Below are 17,596 nucleotides of genomic sequence, written 5' to 3'. Positions count from 1 at the left end.
ATCTTGTGGTTTACATGGTTAAGGTTTTGACAGTATTCAGTTTCTCGCCTGAAAGTATGTTAAATTTTACTTAATATGTGGGCTTCTTTTACAGGTTCCTGAAAGTCTGTGGCTCTGAACTAGTACGCCTTGAGTTGTCTTGTGGCCATTTCCTTAATGAAACATGCTTGGAGGTCATCACTGAAATGTGTCCAAATCTTCAGGAATTAAATCTCTCATCATGTGATAAAATACCACCCCAGGCTTTCAACCACATAGCAAAAGTGGGCAGCCTAAAGCGTCTCATTCTCTACAGAACGAAAGTGGAGGTAGGAACATCTATTTTCAACCTTTGCAGTAAATATTTTCAATCTTGATAAAGTTGGTTTGGGGTTTTATTTTTTTTTCAATAATGAAGAAGTAAATTAGTATTTTGAGTTTCAATTCAGAGCTAAACTTGAAAAGTCCGAAGGTAGTTTCAAAAACCTTTGGATGTTTTTTTTATTTTCAAAATAGCTTTTGGTCTTTAACTTTCATGTTAGGTTTAATGTTCTAACTTTCATGGTAGGTTGGTGACTTTTCACCAGCTGTTTTAAGCAATGTGATAAAATTACAAATTTAAAGCTTTTCTTGTATTTTGAAGTGTACTCTAGACAAACTGTATTGGCAAATATAATTATAAAATTATCCTGTTTAATGACTTTCTTTAATTCTTAACATTCTCTCTTTTCAAATGATTTGCTAATTTCTAGATTCCTACAGTCTTTGTATGCTAGCAATACTTGAGACACAGAACACAACTTTTTCATAAAACTTCTCATTTACAGTCTAAAAATTACTTCTTTATACAGTTACTTGACTGCCCAAATCAGAGTTGTTACTGCTTGCTGCAACACATTTCTTCTCTAAGCTGGAATGGGTTTGTGTGCTATGGCTGAGAAGTCTATTGTAGTTTGTTACGTTTTACAAATGGTGTATCCTGATAAACTCTGCAGTTTGAATCAGAAGAATTCCATTCTCTCTCAGTAGCTACATTACTCAAGTGTTACAACCTTGCTACCATGGTTTACTTGGAAGCTGTCCTACTTTTGTGTTGCAAAAGCTGTGTCAAAATGGGGGCAAACCCTTGTCTCTGCAGGTTTTTTCCTATATTCTAATTCTAGATAAAACATTTTTAAAAGGGTTTGGTTATGTGTGTTACTTGTGTTTGAGCTTTTGGTGCACAGAAGTCAGGCTGTGACACTGGATTGTTAAAGTGTTGAAGGTTAATCTGTAGTGTCATGAAGGGAATGAAGCTGGAACAGTAGGTTCTGTCAACTAGATGTGCAAGTTAACATCTCAAGTTAAAACTACAATATTGCATTCATAAGCAGTTTACACCTGACACACGTGTTAGCGTTAGTTGGGTCTTGTTGTCCTTAATTCGGTGAATCCTGACTTTGTTTGTGCCCAAGTTCCAGCTAGGTGTCTGTAATGGAGTGGGTAACACAAGATAGGTAGATTAGAGAGTGATCTACCTAGTGTGAGTGGTGCTTACTGTGGGATGTGTAGTCACCATGAAGCCAGTGGCCCTCAGTAACTTATTACTTTGTGGTAGCTGCTCTCTGTATTGAAGCAATTACTATTTTCTTCAAACCAAAAAGAAAAGTGGTGAGCCCTGCATTTTTTGAATAGAGGTGTATTGGTGCCTTGGATGTATCTGTTCTGTTTCTACAACACTAGTCTTTCTGTTAATCTTGGGTAAATCTCTTTATTTCATTTTGACTATTGGCTCTAATTCACAAAGCTTTTTCAGATCCAGGAAAGATTGTTATATCAGAGGTAGTGATTGTATAATTTTATTATTTTTTTACTGTTGATTGATCAGAATCTTCTTGGTTCTACTCAGGTAACTTCTGAAGTTTGAGACTTCATGCTTGTAATAATGCAGCAGATGAAATGTACTCTGAAGTGATTGGTAACTGTCACTCCTCTCCTATCACTTTGCTGAGCAGAGCTTGAAATTAGATTGAAGTAGGTGGTAAATATTTCCTGACTTTGAAGTCCTTAAATTGTGAAGATTCATTTCTCCCTTTCATGGTGTGGACATGCCTCTGCTAGTAGCTGACAAGAACATTCATTCATAATCAAGTTTACTTAAGATTATGCTTCCATTTTATACGTATGTATGAACAAAAGGCACTGTTCCTAATAAACAGTGGCAGAGAAATTTCTGAAAATTTAAATAGGTAAATTTGAGATGATGCTTGGGTGTTACTTGTTAGTATGAAGCCACTTAAAAATATACATTTTGTACATCACAAGACAAAAAATAAAAGGGAAAAAATGAAGATGTGGCATAGGATTTGAATTAGAGCATTGGAACTACAAAAGTCACGGATTTGTAGAAACTACTATCTTTTTCAACTTGAGCTTCTCTTAGTGCAAATCTTTGGTTATCTGTATAAAATAGGCTGCCATTCCTGCCGTACTTTTCAGCTGGTACAGAAATGCTTGTTAGTAAGTGGTGGCTATATGCAAAAAAGGATAGATTGATCAAGCATGTTGTCAAGTGATTGAGACTTTTCTAAAACCTTTCAAAAAGCTGTTAGTACTCTTGATTTTTGTGAAATTTCTACTGCTGTCTTCACTGTTGGAGCTTCTGAGGAGCAAACAGAGGAACAATGCTAATGATTAACCAAAAACATGGTGTTGTGTTTGTGGCATTGTTGCCAACTGGATCTGCTCAGTGAAAAGATTCTGAGGCTGTGAATCCACTAAGAAAAAAATGCAAACTGATAACAAGTATATGTTTATTATGAGAAAATAAGAGGGTGAGAAGAACAGAGCTGATAAGGTGTTCTATTAAACTGCTGTCTTATAACCCAAGAAGAAAGCAAAAGAAAAATCTGTTCATTTCATTTAGACTGTTTTTCTAAATAATTCAGGGGCTTGCTTTTTTTCCTAAACCAAGCAATGTGCAAAATCAACCACAAAATTTTCTTGTGTTAGAGCACATCTGGGTAAATAGTACAATTTTTTCTTTTGGTTGTGGATTTGGACATGTGATTAAATATTCTCTATCCTCTTTGATAGTATGTAATGATGCTGTTTCTGGTTTTGCATTATTATGCTTAATAAAAAAATACAGAATTAACATTTTAATAAAGGACATGGCATTTCTACCATATACACTCCCAAGCACCTGCCCAGATACAGGATTTTCTTGCAGTCTAAGTCCTGCTGTAGCATTTCCCTTTACTTTTTTGCCTTTTAATACTAAAAAAGAGGAAAAAAGTTCTTTCAGCATCTAAATTTAAAGTATTTGTTGTACTTTTTCCATATATATGATTACTGTGACACTAATAGATAAATTCTAAGGAAACACTCTGCCAAAAAAATTGACTATGATTAATGATTTTTTTAGGTGCATAGATTTTGAGGACAATGAAAATTCACTAAAATTAATAATGTTAAGTTGTCTGAGCAATTGTAATTACAGTTTCTTCGTAATTTAGCTATTTTCTTTGAATAGGTTTTCTATTTAAAAATATTGCCATTGTTTCTGTTATCCAGTTTTTAAATGCATGTTTTTAGTAAAATGGGCAAAGCTGGTGTTTTGCTGCTTGGTGCACTGCTACTTTGAAAGATTTCTGTACCATCTGGAGAATTTTGTAGTCTTTGGTCTGTCTTAACCTTGCTGATTCTTAAGGCTGTATGTAATGCTACTTCCTTGACATGTTGAATGCGAGGTTGTGTGTATAGAATTGTTTTCTAACGTCTGAATTGAAGCTTCCAATGCCTTTGAATTATTTCAACCTTTCTGTTAGAAGGAAAGTCCAGTGACTTTCAGTAACTTTTCAGTTACTGAAAAGCGTGTCCTGTATGGACACTTTATGACACTGTATGGACCTCCTCCCACCAACTGTGGCTCATTTTTCAGTGCTGTAAGTTCATTAATAAGGATTCTTAAAGGTTGTTTGATTATGTATATGCTTGAATAATTTGTATCTTGCTTTGAGAAACTCATCTCAACCTTTCATAAATGTAATTTCTTTGTGCTCAATACCACTGTTATACTTGTGTGATTTTTGTGCTGCTGGTTTTGATATTTACTGACACATAACTGCTTAATGTTTATTGCTTGAGAGCGTATTCACAGCATAACTTAAGCACTTATTGGCCTTGATACATTTGAAGAGTACAGTGAACTCTGGAAGTATTACTGTACACAGCAATGCACATCTTTATCCTTGAGCATGAATATTACCTTAATTTAATGCTTATAGTGAGGTATTTAATCCATATGAATAATGCAGCCAAAAATGTATTTTAAAGAAACCAAAGTGACAATTGCAGTGGGAGAACTTGTCAGTCTTCTTACTGATGGCTGTACATTTTAATGTAAGATTATATATTTCATATTGCATGAAATTCTGAAATCTTTCTAATGTGTAAAGAAAAAAATTTAAAAGTTTGTATTGCAATTATATTTGAGCTATAAAATGAACTAAAGTAAAATCTAATTACAATAGACACAAGCCTTTGTTTTTCACGCATTTTAAAGCAAGTGTTGTATTTATAGATTTTATCTCTGGTAATTTTGACCAAAAGCAAGTTTGGAACTTGGGCAGCTGCAAAAGAGGACACTGGAAATCTTGGATACCACAAAGAAGCAGAAGAATCATAGCAGTAAATGTAATAACTCTTATTTTCTTATACCATGAGAAATCCAGCAGTTAATGCTGCCATAAAAATGTTCTACAGTGTTTTCAGATATAACCTATTATAGGTCACATCATACTTTTGAGAGCTATTGTTTAAAGAATTTTCAGTTTGGGCAAAGTTCCATTGGCTTGGGTATGAATCTTTAGGATGAGGAGTTGCAAGCAAATAGTGGAAAAAAAAAGGTGAAAGGCTCTAGCTGGAATGTGGATTCTTGGAATCAAGTTGAGTCAGTGACAATCGTGCGATGCAGGGCCTTGATGGTGCTTTTTGATTTCATGTCAGGCTCACAGCATGGAATTTGGTTGTTTGAGCCTGTAATGTGAAGTGAGGGGGAAGAATGAAGGTGTAAAACAGATTTGCAGACATAAGGGAGGACATAATTTGACCAAATAAAGAAAAATCAAAATACAGTAATTTAATTAACTGCAGAGACGATTACTTTAATTGAATTAATTCAGTAATTGCTGTGTTGCTGTGTCTTAGTCCCTGCTGTGCCTCTGGCACTGCCAAGTAGCTGTAGAGAACAAAAAGGTGCCCCTGTATATTCTGAATCCCAGCTTGCAAATTATACTTGGTCTGTTCTGAAGAGCCAAGTTGTTCTGACTTCTAAAAGGCTACACCTGCACTCGTTAATAAGACTCATTCAACCTCGTTCTTCTCTTATGTCATGTTCATATTGCTTTAGTGTTTTTAAATGTGTCATAAAGTCTTGAAGACAGAAGTTTTATCACTGTCTCAAAAATTATATCTCAGAAATGGTCCTATTAACCACGTGCATTAGGGGGCTATGGACAGCACATTTTTAATAAATGCATTTCACTTGTATCCCTTTTCATCACATTTCTTTCCATGTTGTATCTTCCAACGTGATAGCTGATGGATACTTGGAGGAGAATAGAATTCCTGTTCTAATGCCAGCTTCTAGTGTGGAGGAAAATGATTTGCTGCCATGTTTATTTGGAATCTATAAAAGAAAATCGACTGCATTAATGTCAGAGGGCATTACTCATTACCCTTGTGATTGTGGTATTTAAGGACAGGGTGGGGGGCCTTATCCTGGAAACGAACTACATCTCTTGTAGATGGGTCCTACATCTCTTGTGAGCATTTTTCAGTCAGTTTCGAGGTGCCAGCTGAGCTGGAACAAGGTGGTCTGAGCAAAACAGTTCCCAGAAGTTCCTTCCCATGCTTAGCTCCTCTGTGATTCTCTTACTGCTGATGACACTATTTGGGAACTTAACCTGGGAGTTTTGTGTTCCTGATATCTGACTGTGGTCAGTTGCAAGGTGCATGGTTTCTGTATGCTACACTTCTTCTATCAATAAAATTTGTGTAGTAGCAACTTACTCATTTTGTAACTGTGGTATGAGGATCGATACAAAGAAGACTGAGGTTCTCTGACTGATACTATATAGAATACTTTACATAGGGGTGTGTGTAAGGACTTGAAATATGTACATAACATAACACAACACACTTTTCTAAATTGGAGAAAGTTCAGTTTGTTACAAAGTTTAACCTTTTTGCATCTGGAAAATTTGAGGAAAGGATTGTGTAAGGTTATTTAAGAGGTATAATCAGGCACAAAGTTATTGGATACTTGCAGGAGATATCTCTCTCTCTGGGACTACATGGGCATCTTGTTCTTCCAAAAGGCCACAAAAACTACATTGTAAAGGTGACCTCTTCTATTTGTTTCCTCATTAAATAGTTTGGAGAACTGAAGAACTTAAGCAGTAAACAAATTTGGCCACCATTTAGTTCTGATTTAACAATTCCCTGACATCCGTAACATTTTATTTAGATGAAAATTAACATATAGTGAGAAATAGACGAATAGAAGATGAGCAACTTGAATAACTCTGTAGACCTCTAGATCCAAGTAGAGTTTCAAGAAACAGTGTATTATGTATTCTGTTTGTTATTGAATGTTTGTGTACTATCCCCAGATGTGGGTTTTTTGGGTTAAAAACAAGCTACTGAGAACAGGTGTTTATCCTCAGAACTCAAAATTTTAGAAGCAGTTTGAAAATGAGTGCTTCCTGGGCAACCAACGAGTATGAAAACTTTTTCTGAAAACAAAGTCTAGTATTTTGTAAGTATCTAAAATTAATTTTGTAGATTTTTTAATCTGGTTAAACCACTGACTCTCGTGTGTTTATTAGCATGCATCTCATCTCTATAAACCTCTTACAGTACCCCATATCTTTATCATATTTGTTTTGAAGTATCATAGACCAAGAAGTCTGGAACTGAAATTATCTTGATGCCTTGAAATACTCTGGGTGTTGGGGGGGAATGGGAGGGAAAATCATCCTGGAATCATATTGTACAATTTCTTTGTTGCAGCAGATTTAGATGAAAATTGTATTTCACCATTACCTTACATTTGGTTTTCTGCATTATTAACGTAATACATTCTCTTTCTGTTAAAAAAAAAATAAAAGCTTTCGGCGACTACTGCAGCATGTTTGTAGGTTTTTGGATGCAGAAGTATGATGATACCTTGAAATTTATGAGCTTGACTTTTTTTTTTACTTATGGGCAATATTGGTTTTCCCTGTTGTACCTTCCAAAAGGCATGGTTCAATAGCAGTTTAGAGAATTCTGGCTTTGCATCCAATGAGGTTTTTAATTGTTGTGGTAGAATAGCAGATGCCGAGTAATTTCTGACTTAGTTTTTCACAGGCTGTGCCAAGAAAATCCCCTCACCCAAACAGTTATTTTTGGCTTTCTTTTAGTGCTGTACAATGCCAAAGGGAGGAAAAAATAAGTATTGTGAATTTAGGTAGATTTTTAATTACTTTTGACAGTCTTAAGAAGTTTGTATTTTACATTTGTATGGGGGGTGTTTGTAATTACAAATGTTTATAGCAATAGTAGCACTCAGATTGATAGAATTGGTTTCTTTTGAGGACTTCTTGTTTGCTTGGTTGGGTTTTTTACTATAAATAGTTCTAGTATGCCAAAACTTTTATTGGTGTGGTACCTATGAAATGCTATTTCACTGGCTTAAGGTAGACTGCTACATCAACTATTTGAAAATGCATTTTAATTTAAAAACAAGAAGTTGCACTCATGGTGTGCATGCTGAAATTAGAGATGTTTTGGGCTGATCTATTCCCACAGCTGTGTTTCTCTGGGTAGTTGGCCAGTTCTGACATCCCTTACTGTAAATTTAAACCTTTTGGGAACAAAAGGTTCTGCCCAGATCATGAACAGAGGAACCTTTTTGTGATCAGTTCTAAGAATATTATGATTTTTCTGCTAATGAATCAACTTCTGAGAATTATGGATGTGATTGGTGTACTCAAGAGAGATGTAGATTTCAATGGCTTGGCCTTCATATGCAGTTCTCCAGTTCTTCTTTCTTTCAGTATCTCACGTTCCAAGAACCTTAAGGAATTCATACAAAAGTTATTGACTTTGATAAGTTTTAGGAAGACCAAGTACTTAGGGCACCCTGCAGAGTTACCTCCTCCTCACTGAGGCGGGGTTGTGGGGATGGCTATTGAAGAAAATATTTTCTACTAGTAAATTGAATTTTTAATGTTGAAATACAAAATTAAATCCTACATAATGCAATTTTTTCTTCAATAAAAAGGTTAACTGGAGAATTACCAACTGATTGAAAACATAGCGAGCAAGGGAAGGGAGGAGGCAGTCTTTTAATTCTCTTAAGGTAATTTTTAGATTCCTTTGTCTTAGCATTAATGTCACTGAAAATTTTGAAGAAACAATTGCAGAAGAATAAAAGTATTTTAAAATACTTAGGCTCTTGTTTTATTGAGGGACTGGAAGAATTCCCAATTTATGTCAGACACAGTTCTTCTAAGAGGGGGAAAAAACAACCTGTTGTTTGTCTCATGTAAAACAGTTGCAAATTTAAAAATATCTTATAATATTTATCTATAGAAAGTTAATTAAAAGCTGCAGACTGTTTCTTCCCTAACCCAAACTCAAAGCAAAACTTTGCTGTTTTTCTTAAGTGCTTCCTTTAATCTTCCAGAGTTGTGCTGTGGTGCACTTATTTTCATGCCTTGTATGGTAGTGCAGCTGTTATGTGACAGCCATATTATAGTGCATCATTTGTATTTTTTTAACCCTTTTTATATTTTTTCAACCTCTGGCTACTTGACTGCAATGAGTAAATAGTTAAATGTTCTAAGTGCATCTTTCACAGGTGAGTCACATCTGCCACAGACAGAAGGCTTTTCTGTTTGAACAGACACTGAGCTCAGGCTATCTGTTGAATGCTTTCTTTATCATACTAACGTCAGAAATTATTTGTGCTTTCTGCTAGATCATGAATGTAAAAAAATCCTGGAAAAAACCAAGCAAGATTCAGTCTTGCCAAGTGTATTGCTGTGGCACCAGTGCCTGTTTTTTCTGCTGGTGGGTTGTCTGTTCAAACCAGCAGTACTTTTACAACAGCAAAGTCAAAACTTGTGTGATGGCCAAGGCCTTTACAAAGACAGGTAAAATACAATTTAGTCCGATACCGCCTGCTTATTATACACAGCACATAACTGTCTTCCTGTAGGTATGTTGTCTTTATGAAAGACAACCCGGAGCCTGGTTCAGATAAGGCAGCACGGCGGCCTGGTCTCGTCCAAGCCACTCGGGCTAATCAACACACGCAGATGCCAATATGGCAGACGGTTGAAAAGCGTTTATTATCCTATTTCGTGGGTTTATATAGGTTTAGGAGTCTTTGCTACGTCAGAGGGGGGTTTGGGGTCTCGGAGGATAGTGGGTAGTGGAACTTTACCAGAACAGGTGTGGCTACATTCTTTTCTGACTCCTGGGGTAGCAGATAAGCAGGGGAGAGAGAAGGGGGGAAGGGGCCTATCTTTCCGTGACATTCCGGTAATCTTCCGCTTCGCCTGTCCCTATCTTACCACATCTCCCCCCTCCTTATCACATACAAAATGAGGTAGTTGTAGATAGAGACATTGAAGTGAGGTACAGACTTGTAACTTGTTAAGGAAAGGGTGGTTTAGTAGATCAGGGTAGATTTTTTAAGGCAGGTGCTGAAGGCTTTAGCTACTGACTGTGTTTGCAGTTTTTTGGTTTATAGCATTTGTTGGTGGCCTACGAACAGAATGTTTGCCCTTTCCAGACGGGCTTGAACAAACGAGACTAGTTTGTTCAGCAGGCATGGTCCTATGGTAATAGCCAAAAGCAGTATTGCCAGTGGACCTACCAGGGCAGAAATTAAAGTGGTGAGCCAAGGTGATTGATTGAACCAGGATTCAAACCAGCTCTGCTGGGTCTCCCTGTCTCTCTTTCTCTGAGCCAGTCTGTCTCGGAGTTCTGCCATGGAGTCTTTAACGACTCCTGTATGATCTGCATAAAAGCAGCATTCCTCCTTCAAAGCTGCACACAATCCTCCCTGCTGCATAAATAAAAGGTCAAGTCCTCGCCTATTTTGTAAAACTACTTCTGAAAGCGAAGAGACTGATTTCTCTAGATAGGAGATGGATTTCTCGATCCTCTGCAGGTCCTCGTCGATGGTCATTTGCAGCTGGGAGAGTCCGTGTTGCTGGGTCGCGATGGCTGAGACGCCCGTGGCGGTGCCAGCTGCTCCCAGGCCGAGCAGCATTGCGATAGTTATACCTGTGATTATTTCCCTTTTGTGGAGTCTGTCAGGTTCCTCGAGAAGATGGTATATTTCTTCGTCTGAGTGGTACAAAACCCTGGGGACAATCAGAACTTGGACACAGAAATCAGTAGAATAATTGAATTTGTCAAGGAACACACAAGGACTCACTCCGGACCTTTGGCAAACCCACATCCCAGACGCAGATGGGATCACCCACTTGCTAGTTTTTCTGTTAGGTTTGACAACTTTAGTGCAGAAGTTGCCTTTCTGCTTCGCTAAGGTTGCATTCCCAAAACATCTGCCCTGTCCTGTGATTTGACTCAGGGTGATTCCTCTGCGGGGAGTGTCCCACCTGCACTGGTGAGGGGCGCTGGCCGAGGAGTAACTGAAGGGGGTGTCCAAAGCAATGCCTTCATAAAAAGGGGGTTTGATATCATAGCAAAGCCAACAGGGGTTAGTTAGGTTCGGTTTGGTTTCGTTTAGGGTTAAAAAGGTAGCTTCTAGCATACGAAAGATTGGGTTTGGGTCTGACTCAGCCATGCGGCCTATCTGGGGGGTATCTGCAAGGCCGGTCGGGGTGTCAGTGGCTTTTGGGGTCAGGGTTTTGAGGTGGGTTGTGTTTTTCCCTCCCAGCACATTCCTGATAATTTTGTTGGGTCCCACTGGTCGAGGCGTTGGCGGCTGGAGCCTGATAATTCTCACATTCACCCACCTCCTTGGTCCTTTGAGGACCACTGTCCATGTTCTACCCGTGGCCCAGCTAGGGTGATCTGGCTGTAGGACAGTCATGTTATAACTCACGCATGCCCGTTGTCTAGGCTGTGCAGTGTGGTCTCCGCAGCCAAAGGGTGCCCAGGTGAACTGCAAGAATTTGTCGGGCTCCTGTGGTTGCCATCCGTCTGCCCATGGTCTGGCATCTGTAACAATGGTTTCGCAACCCCAATACCCACAATGTCCCCATCCCGGGTAGTCACAGTACCTTTTCCCTGGGTTGGACGCTGGGCACCAATAGGATATGTACATGAGTACGATACGTGGGTTTATGGGCCGTGTTTTCGGTTGCCCTGGAAACAGATCGGCTATATGGAATACGAAGGATGGAGCGTTTGTGGTGGTGACCTCTTTGAACACCTTGTCACTTGAGAGATGTTGCATGACCCATCTGAACGGCTGGTGAGGGTAGTGGCCTGGGTCGGCTTGCCCCCCGGCCACAAACCCCATCAGCAGGATTGCACAGAGACACTGTGCGAGTCTGGGTCTCACCGCCGTGGGACGCTCAGGCTCTGTCTGGTGGCTTGGTGGTCCGTTGTCTCCCTCTGGAGCAGGTGTGCGTGTGTCGCGGGGACGGTCCACGAGCGTGTCCTGCGAACGAAAACTCACAGTTTTCCATTAGTTTCATTCTTAAGGTCAGGTTTGATCGACCTGAGTGGACACCACCTGATCTTGCCCTCCTTTTTAACTGCCGCGTACCCCCGTCCCGTAAGCACCAGTCTCCAGCCCCGTTCCCACTCGCCTAGCTCGTTTTTGACCATGACCTGTGGGCCCTCCTCTAGTGTCTGGGTGGCCCAGTGTTTTCGAATGGGACTGTTTGCTTCATCTCCCCTAGGGAATTGGTTCAGTGCTAGCAGCGCGGTTGCTAGCATACGCGTGTGGTCTCCTGAGGGGATGGAATTGGCAAAGCCCTCTGCCTTTGCCAACACTTCTAACTTGGCTTTTAGGGTCTGATTTGCTCGCTCGACAATGGCCTGTCCGGTGCTGTTATATGGGATTCCCTGTGCTAAGGTGATACCCCACACTGAGGCGAATTCTCGCACTGATTTAGAGATAAAATTGGAAGCATTGTCAGTTTTAATTTGCTTGGGGATACCAAGCCATGCCATAACTGTCAGCCAGTGCTGGATCGTGGCCTTCGAGTTGGGTTTGAGATGCTGTGTCGCTATGATCACTCCGCTGTAGGTGTCCACTGTCACTGCAAGCCATGCTCGGGGCTTCAGCAGTTCGCAGAGGGTGAAGTCTGACTGCCAGATTTCTGATGCCTTGAGGCGTCTCGGGTTGACTCCACCGGTCCATAGGGGTGACTTCTGGCAGTGAGGGCAGGTGGCCACTACGTGCCTCGCGTCTGCTGTCGAGATCCCGCATCTTTTTGCCAGTGCTTTGGCCCCTATGTGGAGTGACTCGTGCAGCTGACGAGCTTCCTGCAGTGTCCACACTCCCTTCGCTGCGGCATCTGCTTTGTCGTTGCCAGTCTGGAAGAAGCCCTTGACTGGGTTATGGCTGTTGACGTGGATGACGGACACGGTGCCCTGGCGTGAGGAGAGTGCCTCTTCAAGCATGGAGGCCGTCGTGGATGTTGACACACCTGGTCTTGACATGGCTAGGCAGAGCTTTGCCACGAATATAGAGTCTGTCACGATGTTGAGGTGTTCGTCCTGGAAAAGTCCGCATGCCAAGACCACTGCTGCTGCTTCCAGCTGTTGCACTGACAGCGTGGGGTCACACGTTTTGACACAATGCCATGTTTCTCCTGCCTGCCACACTGCTGCTGCGGTAGAAGTCATGGAGGAGGCGTCTGTAAAGACCGTTGGTCCTGGTTGCGGTCGGTCCATGACCTTCGGTGGCACATCTATGTCGACGATGGTCAGTAGCTGGGTCCAGGGTGGTTGTGTGGCGTAGGAGATTTCTCCTCCGAAGCCGGTGAGAGCGAGGGCCAGGTGTTCCGATATTGCAGTTGACTCTGTGGTCGGTCGCTTGCGAAAGGGGAGGTGGATCCTTGCCGGCTCGGTTCCCAGGTGTCTCAGGGCGAGTCTCCTGCCTTTCGTGATGAGGTTAGCAATGCACTCGACTCCTGGGGAGAATGCGTGAGTCGGTCTTCCGAGGACCACCCACTGGATCGGCTGGGATTTCTCGGAAGGTCCTTGGGCAAGTGCTCCCACTCCTCCCTTCTGCGTGAAGTGGACGTATAAGTCCAGTGGTACGCCCGGGTTCCACCTGGCAAGCAGGCTGGTGGACATCTGACGTTCGATGAAGTCGAGGGATTTCGTTGCTTGCGGCGTCAGCTCCTTGGGGTCCCACGGGTGCTTTCCTTTCAGGAGGTCATACAGGGGGTCCATGACCTCTGGCGGAACTAGGATGATGTTGCGGAGCCACTGCAGAGATCCTACGAGTCGTTGCACGTCGTGGAGGGTCTTGATGTCTCGGCGGACCTTTATCCTGGGTGGGGTCACGTAGGAGTTTGTGATCCCCACTCCCAGGAAGGTCACGCACGGTCCTCTCTTGATCTTCGTGTTCGCGATCTCGAAGCCGTTGGCCTGGAGGGTTTCCGTGATCGTGGACACTAGGTGATCCACTTGGCTTGCTGATGGTGCCGCGACGAGGATGTCGTCCATGTACTGAATGATGGTCGCAGCAGGGTGGGAGTGTCGGACTGGCATCAGTGCCCTGTCCACGGTGATCTGGCATATGGTCGGGCTGTCCACAAGGCCTTGAGGTAGCACCTTCCATTGGAAGCGGAGGTTAGGTCGCTCGCCGTTCGGGAACACGATGGAGAAGGCGAACCGTTCTTTGTCCTCGGCATGCAGGGGTATTGAAAAGAAGCAGTCTTTGATGTCCAGCACTGCGCACGGCTGCCCTTCGGGGATGGCTGAGTTCGCGGGCAGCAGTGTCTGAACTGGACCTATGGGCTGAATTGTTTTGTTTACCTCCCTCAGGTCGTGGACGAGGCGGTAGCCTTCTCCTGATCTCTTGGGGATTACAAACACAGGGGTGTTCCACGGGCTGGTGGAGGGTTCAATGTGGCCCTTTTGTAGCTCGCGGTCGACCAGTTCCAGCAAGGCTGTCATTCGAGGCTTTGACAGGGGCCACTGCTCAACCCATACGGGGTCTGGTGATTTCCAGGTCAGTTTGATTGGCAGCAGTGGGTGCACAGCAGTGGCCCTCATCATAAATTTGTAATCCTGACTCCTAGCATGGCGAGAACGTCCCTTCCTATCAGAGGTGGGGAGTTTTGCAAGATATAGGGGTGGATTGCTACTGTTTGTTCTGGTCCTTTCTTTGTATGGAGCGTTATAGCTACCAATTGGGTGCTTTTCCAAGCCCGGGACAGCCCCCCCACCCCGTTCACTGGGGATACTTCCTTGTACGGCCAGTGTCGGGGCCACAGGGCTTGGGGTAGGATTGTGCAGTCTGCTCCTGTGTCTGCCCAAAACTGAAGTCCTATTACATGAGGGTCCTGACTGTCATAAAGGCGGCATGTCCCCCAGATTTTCGGGGGTTCCCTCCCTATTTTTAGGGCCAGGGCCACCCAGGGGTTGTCCTGTTCTGGAGCGCCCCCTGCTGACCCTGTGGCACAGGCGCTGCTTGCGGTGGCGGTGGGTACGAAGGCGCCGCAGGCTGTGCCGTGATACTCGCTGGCAGGGGTATGAAGTTGGCTGCTTCCTGTGGGAGAATGGGGTACGAGGGCTCCCCGCCCCATTGGGGGTTGGCATGGATGGGCCGCCTCATATTCGCAGCGGGAGGGGGCTGGGTGCGGCCCGCTGGCCCTCTCCCCTTTCCGTTTCCCTGGGGCCGGGATCTGCATTCCCTAGCCAGATGTCCCTTCCTCCCGCAGCCCCAGCAGGATCCCCGCGGGCGCGTTTGGGGCGGAGGCGCTGCGGCGGGCCGCCGTGCCGGCTGTGGGCAGCTCACCGCGATGTGACCCGCCTCCCCGCACTTAAAACACGCCATGGCATTGGTCAGGGTGTGGACGGCTGCCTGAATGGGCGTCAGGTGTTCCTCCCTCACTACATGTCTGATCATGTCCGCCAGGCTAGCCCCGGCTGGCAGGGAACGTAAGATATCTTTAGTGACGGAGTTGCACTGCTGGCGCAGGCAGTCGGCCACCACGGGGCCTCTTGCCTCCGCCGGCAGGGTAGAGGAATCTACTGCTGCCTGCAGGCGATCCACAAACTGTGTGAAGCTTTCGCTCTCTGCCTGCCTCACGGTGGACCATGGTGCCGGCTTAGCCACGACTCGGGAGGCGGCGTAAATTGCCTCTCTAGCAGCCCGAGTGGTCGCTCTGACCTCCTCAGCCTGCATCTGTGCGGCTTGCTGCTGTGGTGTGATCATATCATCATGCTTTCCTATCAGTCTGGATAAGCTCGATCTATGCAGGGGCTGCCGCGCGCCGGACGCCTGGGCTAGCTGCTTTCTACAATTATCTTCCCATTCCTGCCTAAAGACGATAATTCCCGCCCCGTCCAGTATCATACGCCCTATCCGTTCGATATCAAAGGGAAGCAAATCATCATTGCTAAAAAGACCATCTATTAACGTAGTAACCATAGCCGAGTTGATCCCCTTTTCCGCAATGGCTTTGACAATTGACTGTATATCTTTTGGGTTTATCGGGGTATAGACCCTTTGTTGGTTCCCTTCCGGGCCGGTAAGCCGGACTGGAAACGCTTGTATGGTGGCCGCCGGGGACCATTCAGCACAAGCTATTTTTATTTTCCCCCAGTCAGTAAACTGGGCTGATTCGTATTGTATTTGTTTTTCGGCGCGGCTTAGAGCTTTACCCGGCTTTGTTTCAAGCCGTGCCGGTTCCGTTTCGTCTGAATCGGAGCCATCGCTAGCTTCCGTCAGCTCCTCTGAGCTGCTGGAGCTGTTACTGCTCTCTGAGTCGGAAGACGAGTGCCAGCGTACTTCCGGGGCTCCCTGCCGTTTTGTTCGGCCCCGGGCTCGCTCCCCCCCTCGGGGGAGGGGCCGTTCCCGCCCCCCCGGCTCGCCGCGCCCCTCGCGGGGGGTGGTTTTTGCCTTATATGGTGGCGGCTCCCGGCGCAGCTGCCGATCGGTTCTGTGTCCCGCGCCGCCCTCCGCCCCTTTCTCCCGCGCGCGCGCATTCCCGAGATCGCGCTCCCCCCCTCGGGTGTTCGCGCCGGGACCGCCCGAGCCCCGCCCCTCTCCCTCGCTCCCGGCGCCATTTTCAAAGGCATAGGGAGGCGGCGTGGCCATGCCGTCTTCCCAAACCGCCGTTTCGGCGGCTCTGGCTTCTTTTAGCAGCCCTTGCCAGAAGCGCTCCGCGTGCTCTTGCGTCTCCGGTATCGGATCGCGGGCGGGCGGCGGCGGCGGCTCGGAGGAATTTGTGGTCTCTCGGGGGGTTCGCGCGGGGGGGGGTTTTTGGGGATTTTCGGCGGCGGGGGTGTCGCGGGGGGTTCCTGCGGGGGGGGGTGGGCTCTGATCTGGGGGAGTGGGTGTCGCGCTGAGCCCCCCTGGGTCCCCGCTGCCGGGCAGATCGCTCTCAGGGGCAGTCTGCGTCCCCGCCCCCACCCCGAGTTTAGGAGTAACTAATAAACACGTGCGCGCCGCGCTCCATGTCTCCTGCTCCTCTATCGCTTTGCGTAGGGCTTTTTCTACTTTCCCCCACGCTTTAAGATATCTGCCGCTGCCGGAAGATTTTGTGTCTTCGGCTAGCGCGGCAGTGCATTTGTCCCATATTTCCGGATGTAATACATCCACGGGACGCTCAATCGCCCCAAGCTCAAGCAATCTCGCCATGGCAAGATGAAAATCCTTGAGCTTACACCCAATACCCCACTGTGAATAAATAGCACTCACGATCCTTGCCATTGCGTCCATGACGCCCGCGGATCCTAGGGGACGTCTCCCCTTACGCCTGGGTACGGTTCCACCGTCCTGGCCGCTGCTTCTGTCCAGGTGAGACCCGTCCGCCGGGCAAATTTTTCTTCTTTTGTCCCGGGTTTCCGGCACCAGTATGTTGTCTTTATGAAAGACAACCCGGAGCCTGGTTCAGATAAGGCAGCACGGCGGCCTGGTCTCGTCCAAGCCACTCGGGCTAATCAACACACGCAGATGCCAATATGGCAGACGGTTGAAAAGCGTTTATTATCCTATTTCGTGGGTTTATATAGGTTTAGGAGTCTTTGCTACGTCAGAGGGGGGTTTGGGGTCTCGGAGGATAGTGGGTAGTGGAACTTTACCAGAACAGGTGTGGCTACATTCTTTTCTGACTCCTGGGGTAGCAGATAAGCAGGGGAGAGAGAAGGGGGGAAGGGGCCTATCTTTCCGTGACATTCCGGTAATCTTCCGCTTCGCCTGTCCCTATCTTACCACAAGGTATTATTGTTTGTATCCATGTGTGTATTACAGAGTGGAGGACTTCAATGTTTGGACAGACCTGTCCCTGTCTTCTGTGGAGTAAATTAGGATTTCAAGTGGTAATCTCATCTCTTGTTCAAGCCAGGATCAGCTCTGTTGAGGTCCTTTCTGACAGACTTTTGTTTTACCCGTATGTAAAGATTTCAGAGAATC

General features: G+C 45.0%; 1 protein-coding gene across 2 annotated transcripts in view; it reads left to right on the top strand.

The window, feature by feature from the left end:
* FBXL4 (F-box and leucine rich repeat protein 4) overlaps window positions 1-17,596 on the top strand; it is a 71,430-nt gene that overhangs the window by 32,639 nt on the left and 21,195 nt on the right. For both annotated transcript variants that reach the window (XM_030267631.4, XM_030267632.4), the window contains exon 6: window positions 95-308. In XM_030267631.4, coding sequence (XP_030123491.1) covers window positions 95-308 — 214 coding nt within the window. The remainder of the gene's footprint in view (window positions 1-94; window positions 309-17,596) is intronic.

This window comes from Taeniopygia guttata, chromosome 3, assembly GCF_048771995.1.
Source record: "Taeniopygia guttata chromosome 3, bTaeGut7.mat, whole genome shotgun sequence".
Taxonomy (NCBI): Eukaryota; Metazoa; Chordata; class Aves; order Passeriformes; family Estrildidae; genus Taeniopygia; species Taeniopygia guttata.
Note: the sequence above shows the minus strand (reverse complement) of the source record. Positions and strands in the feature narration are given on the sequence as shown.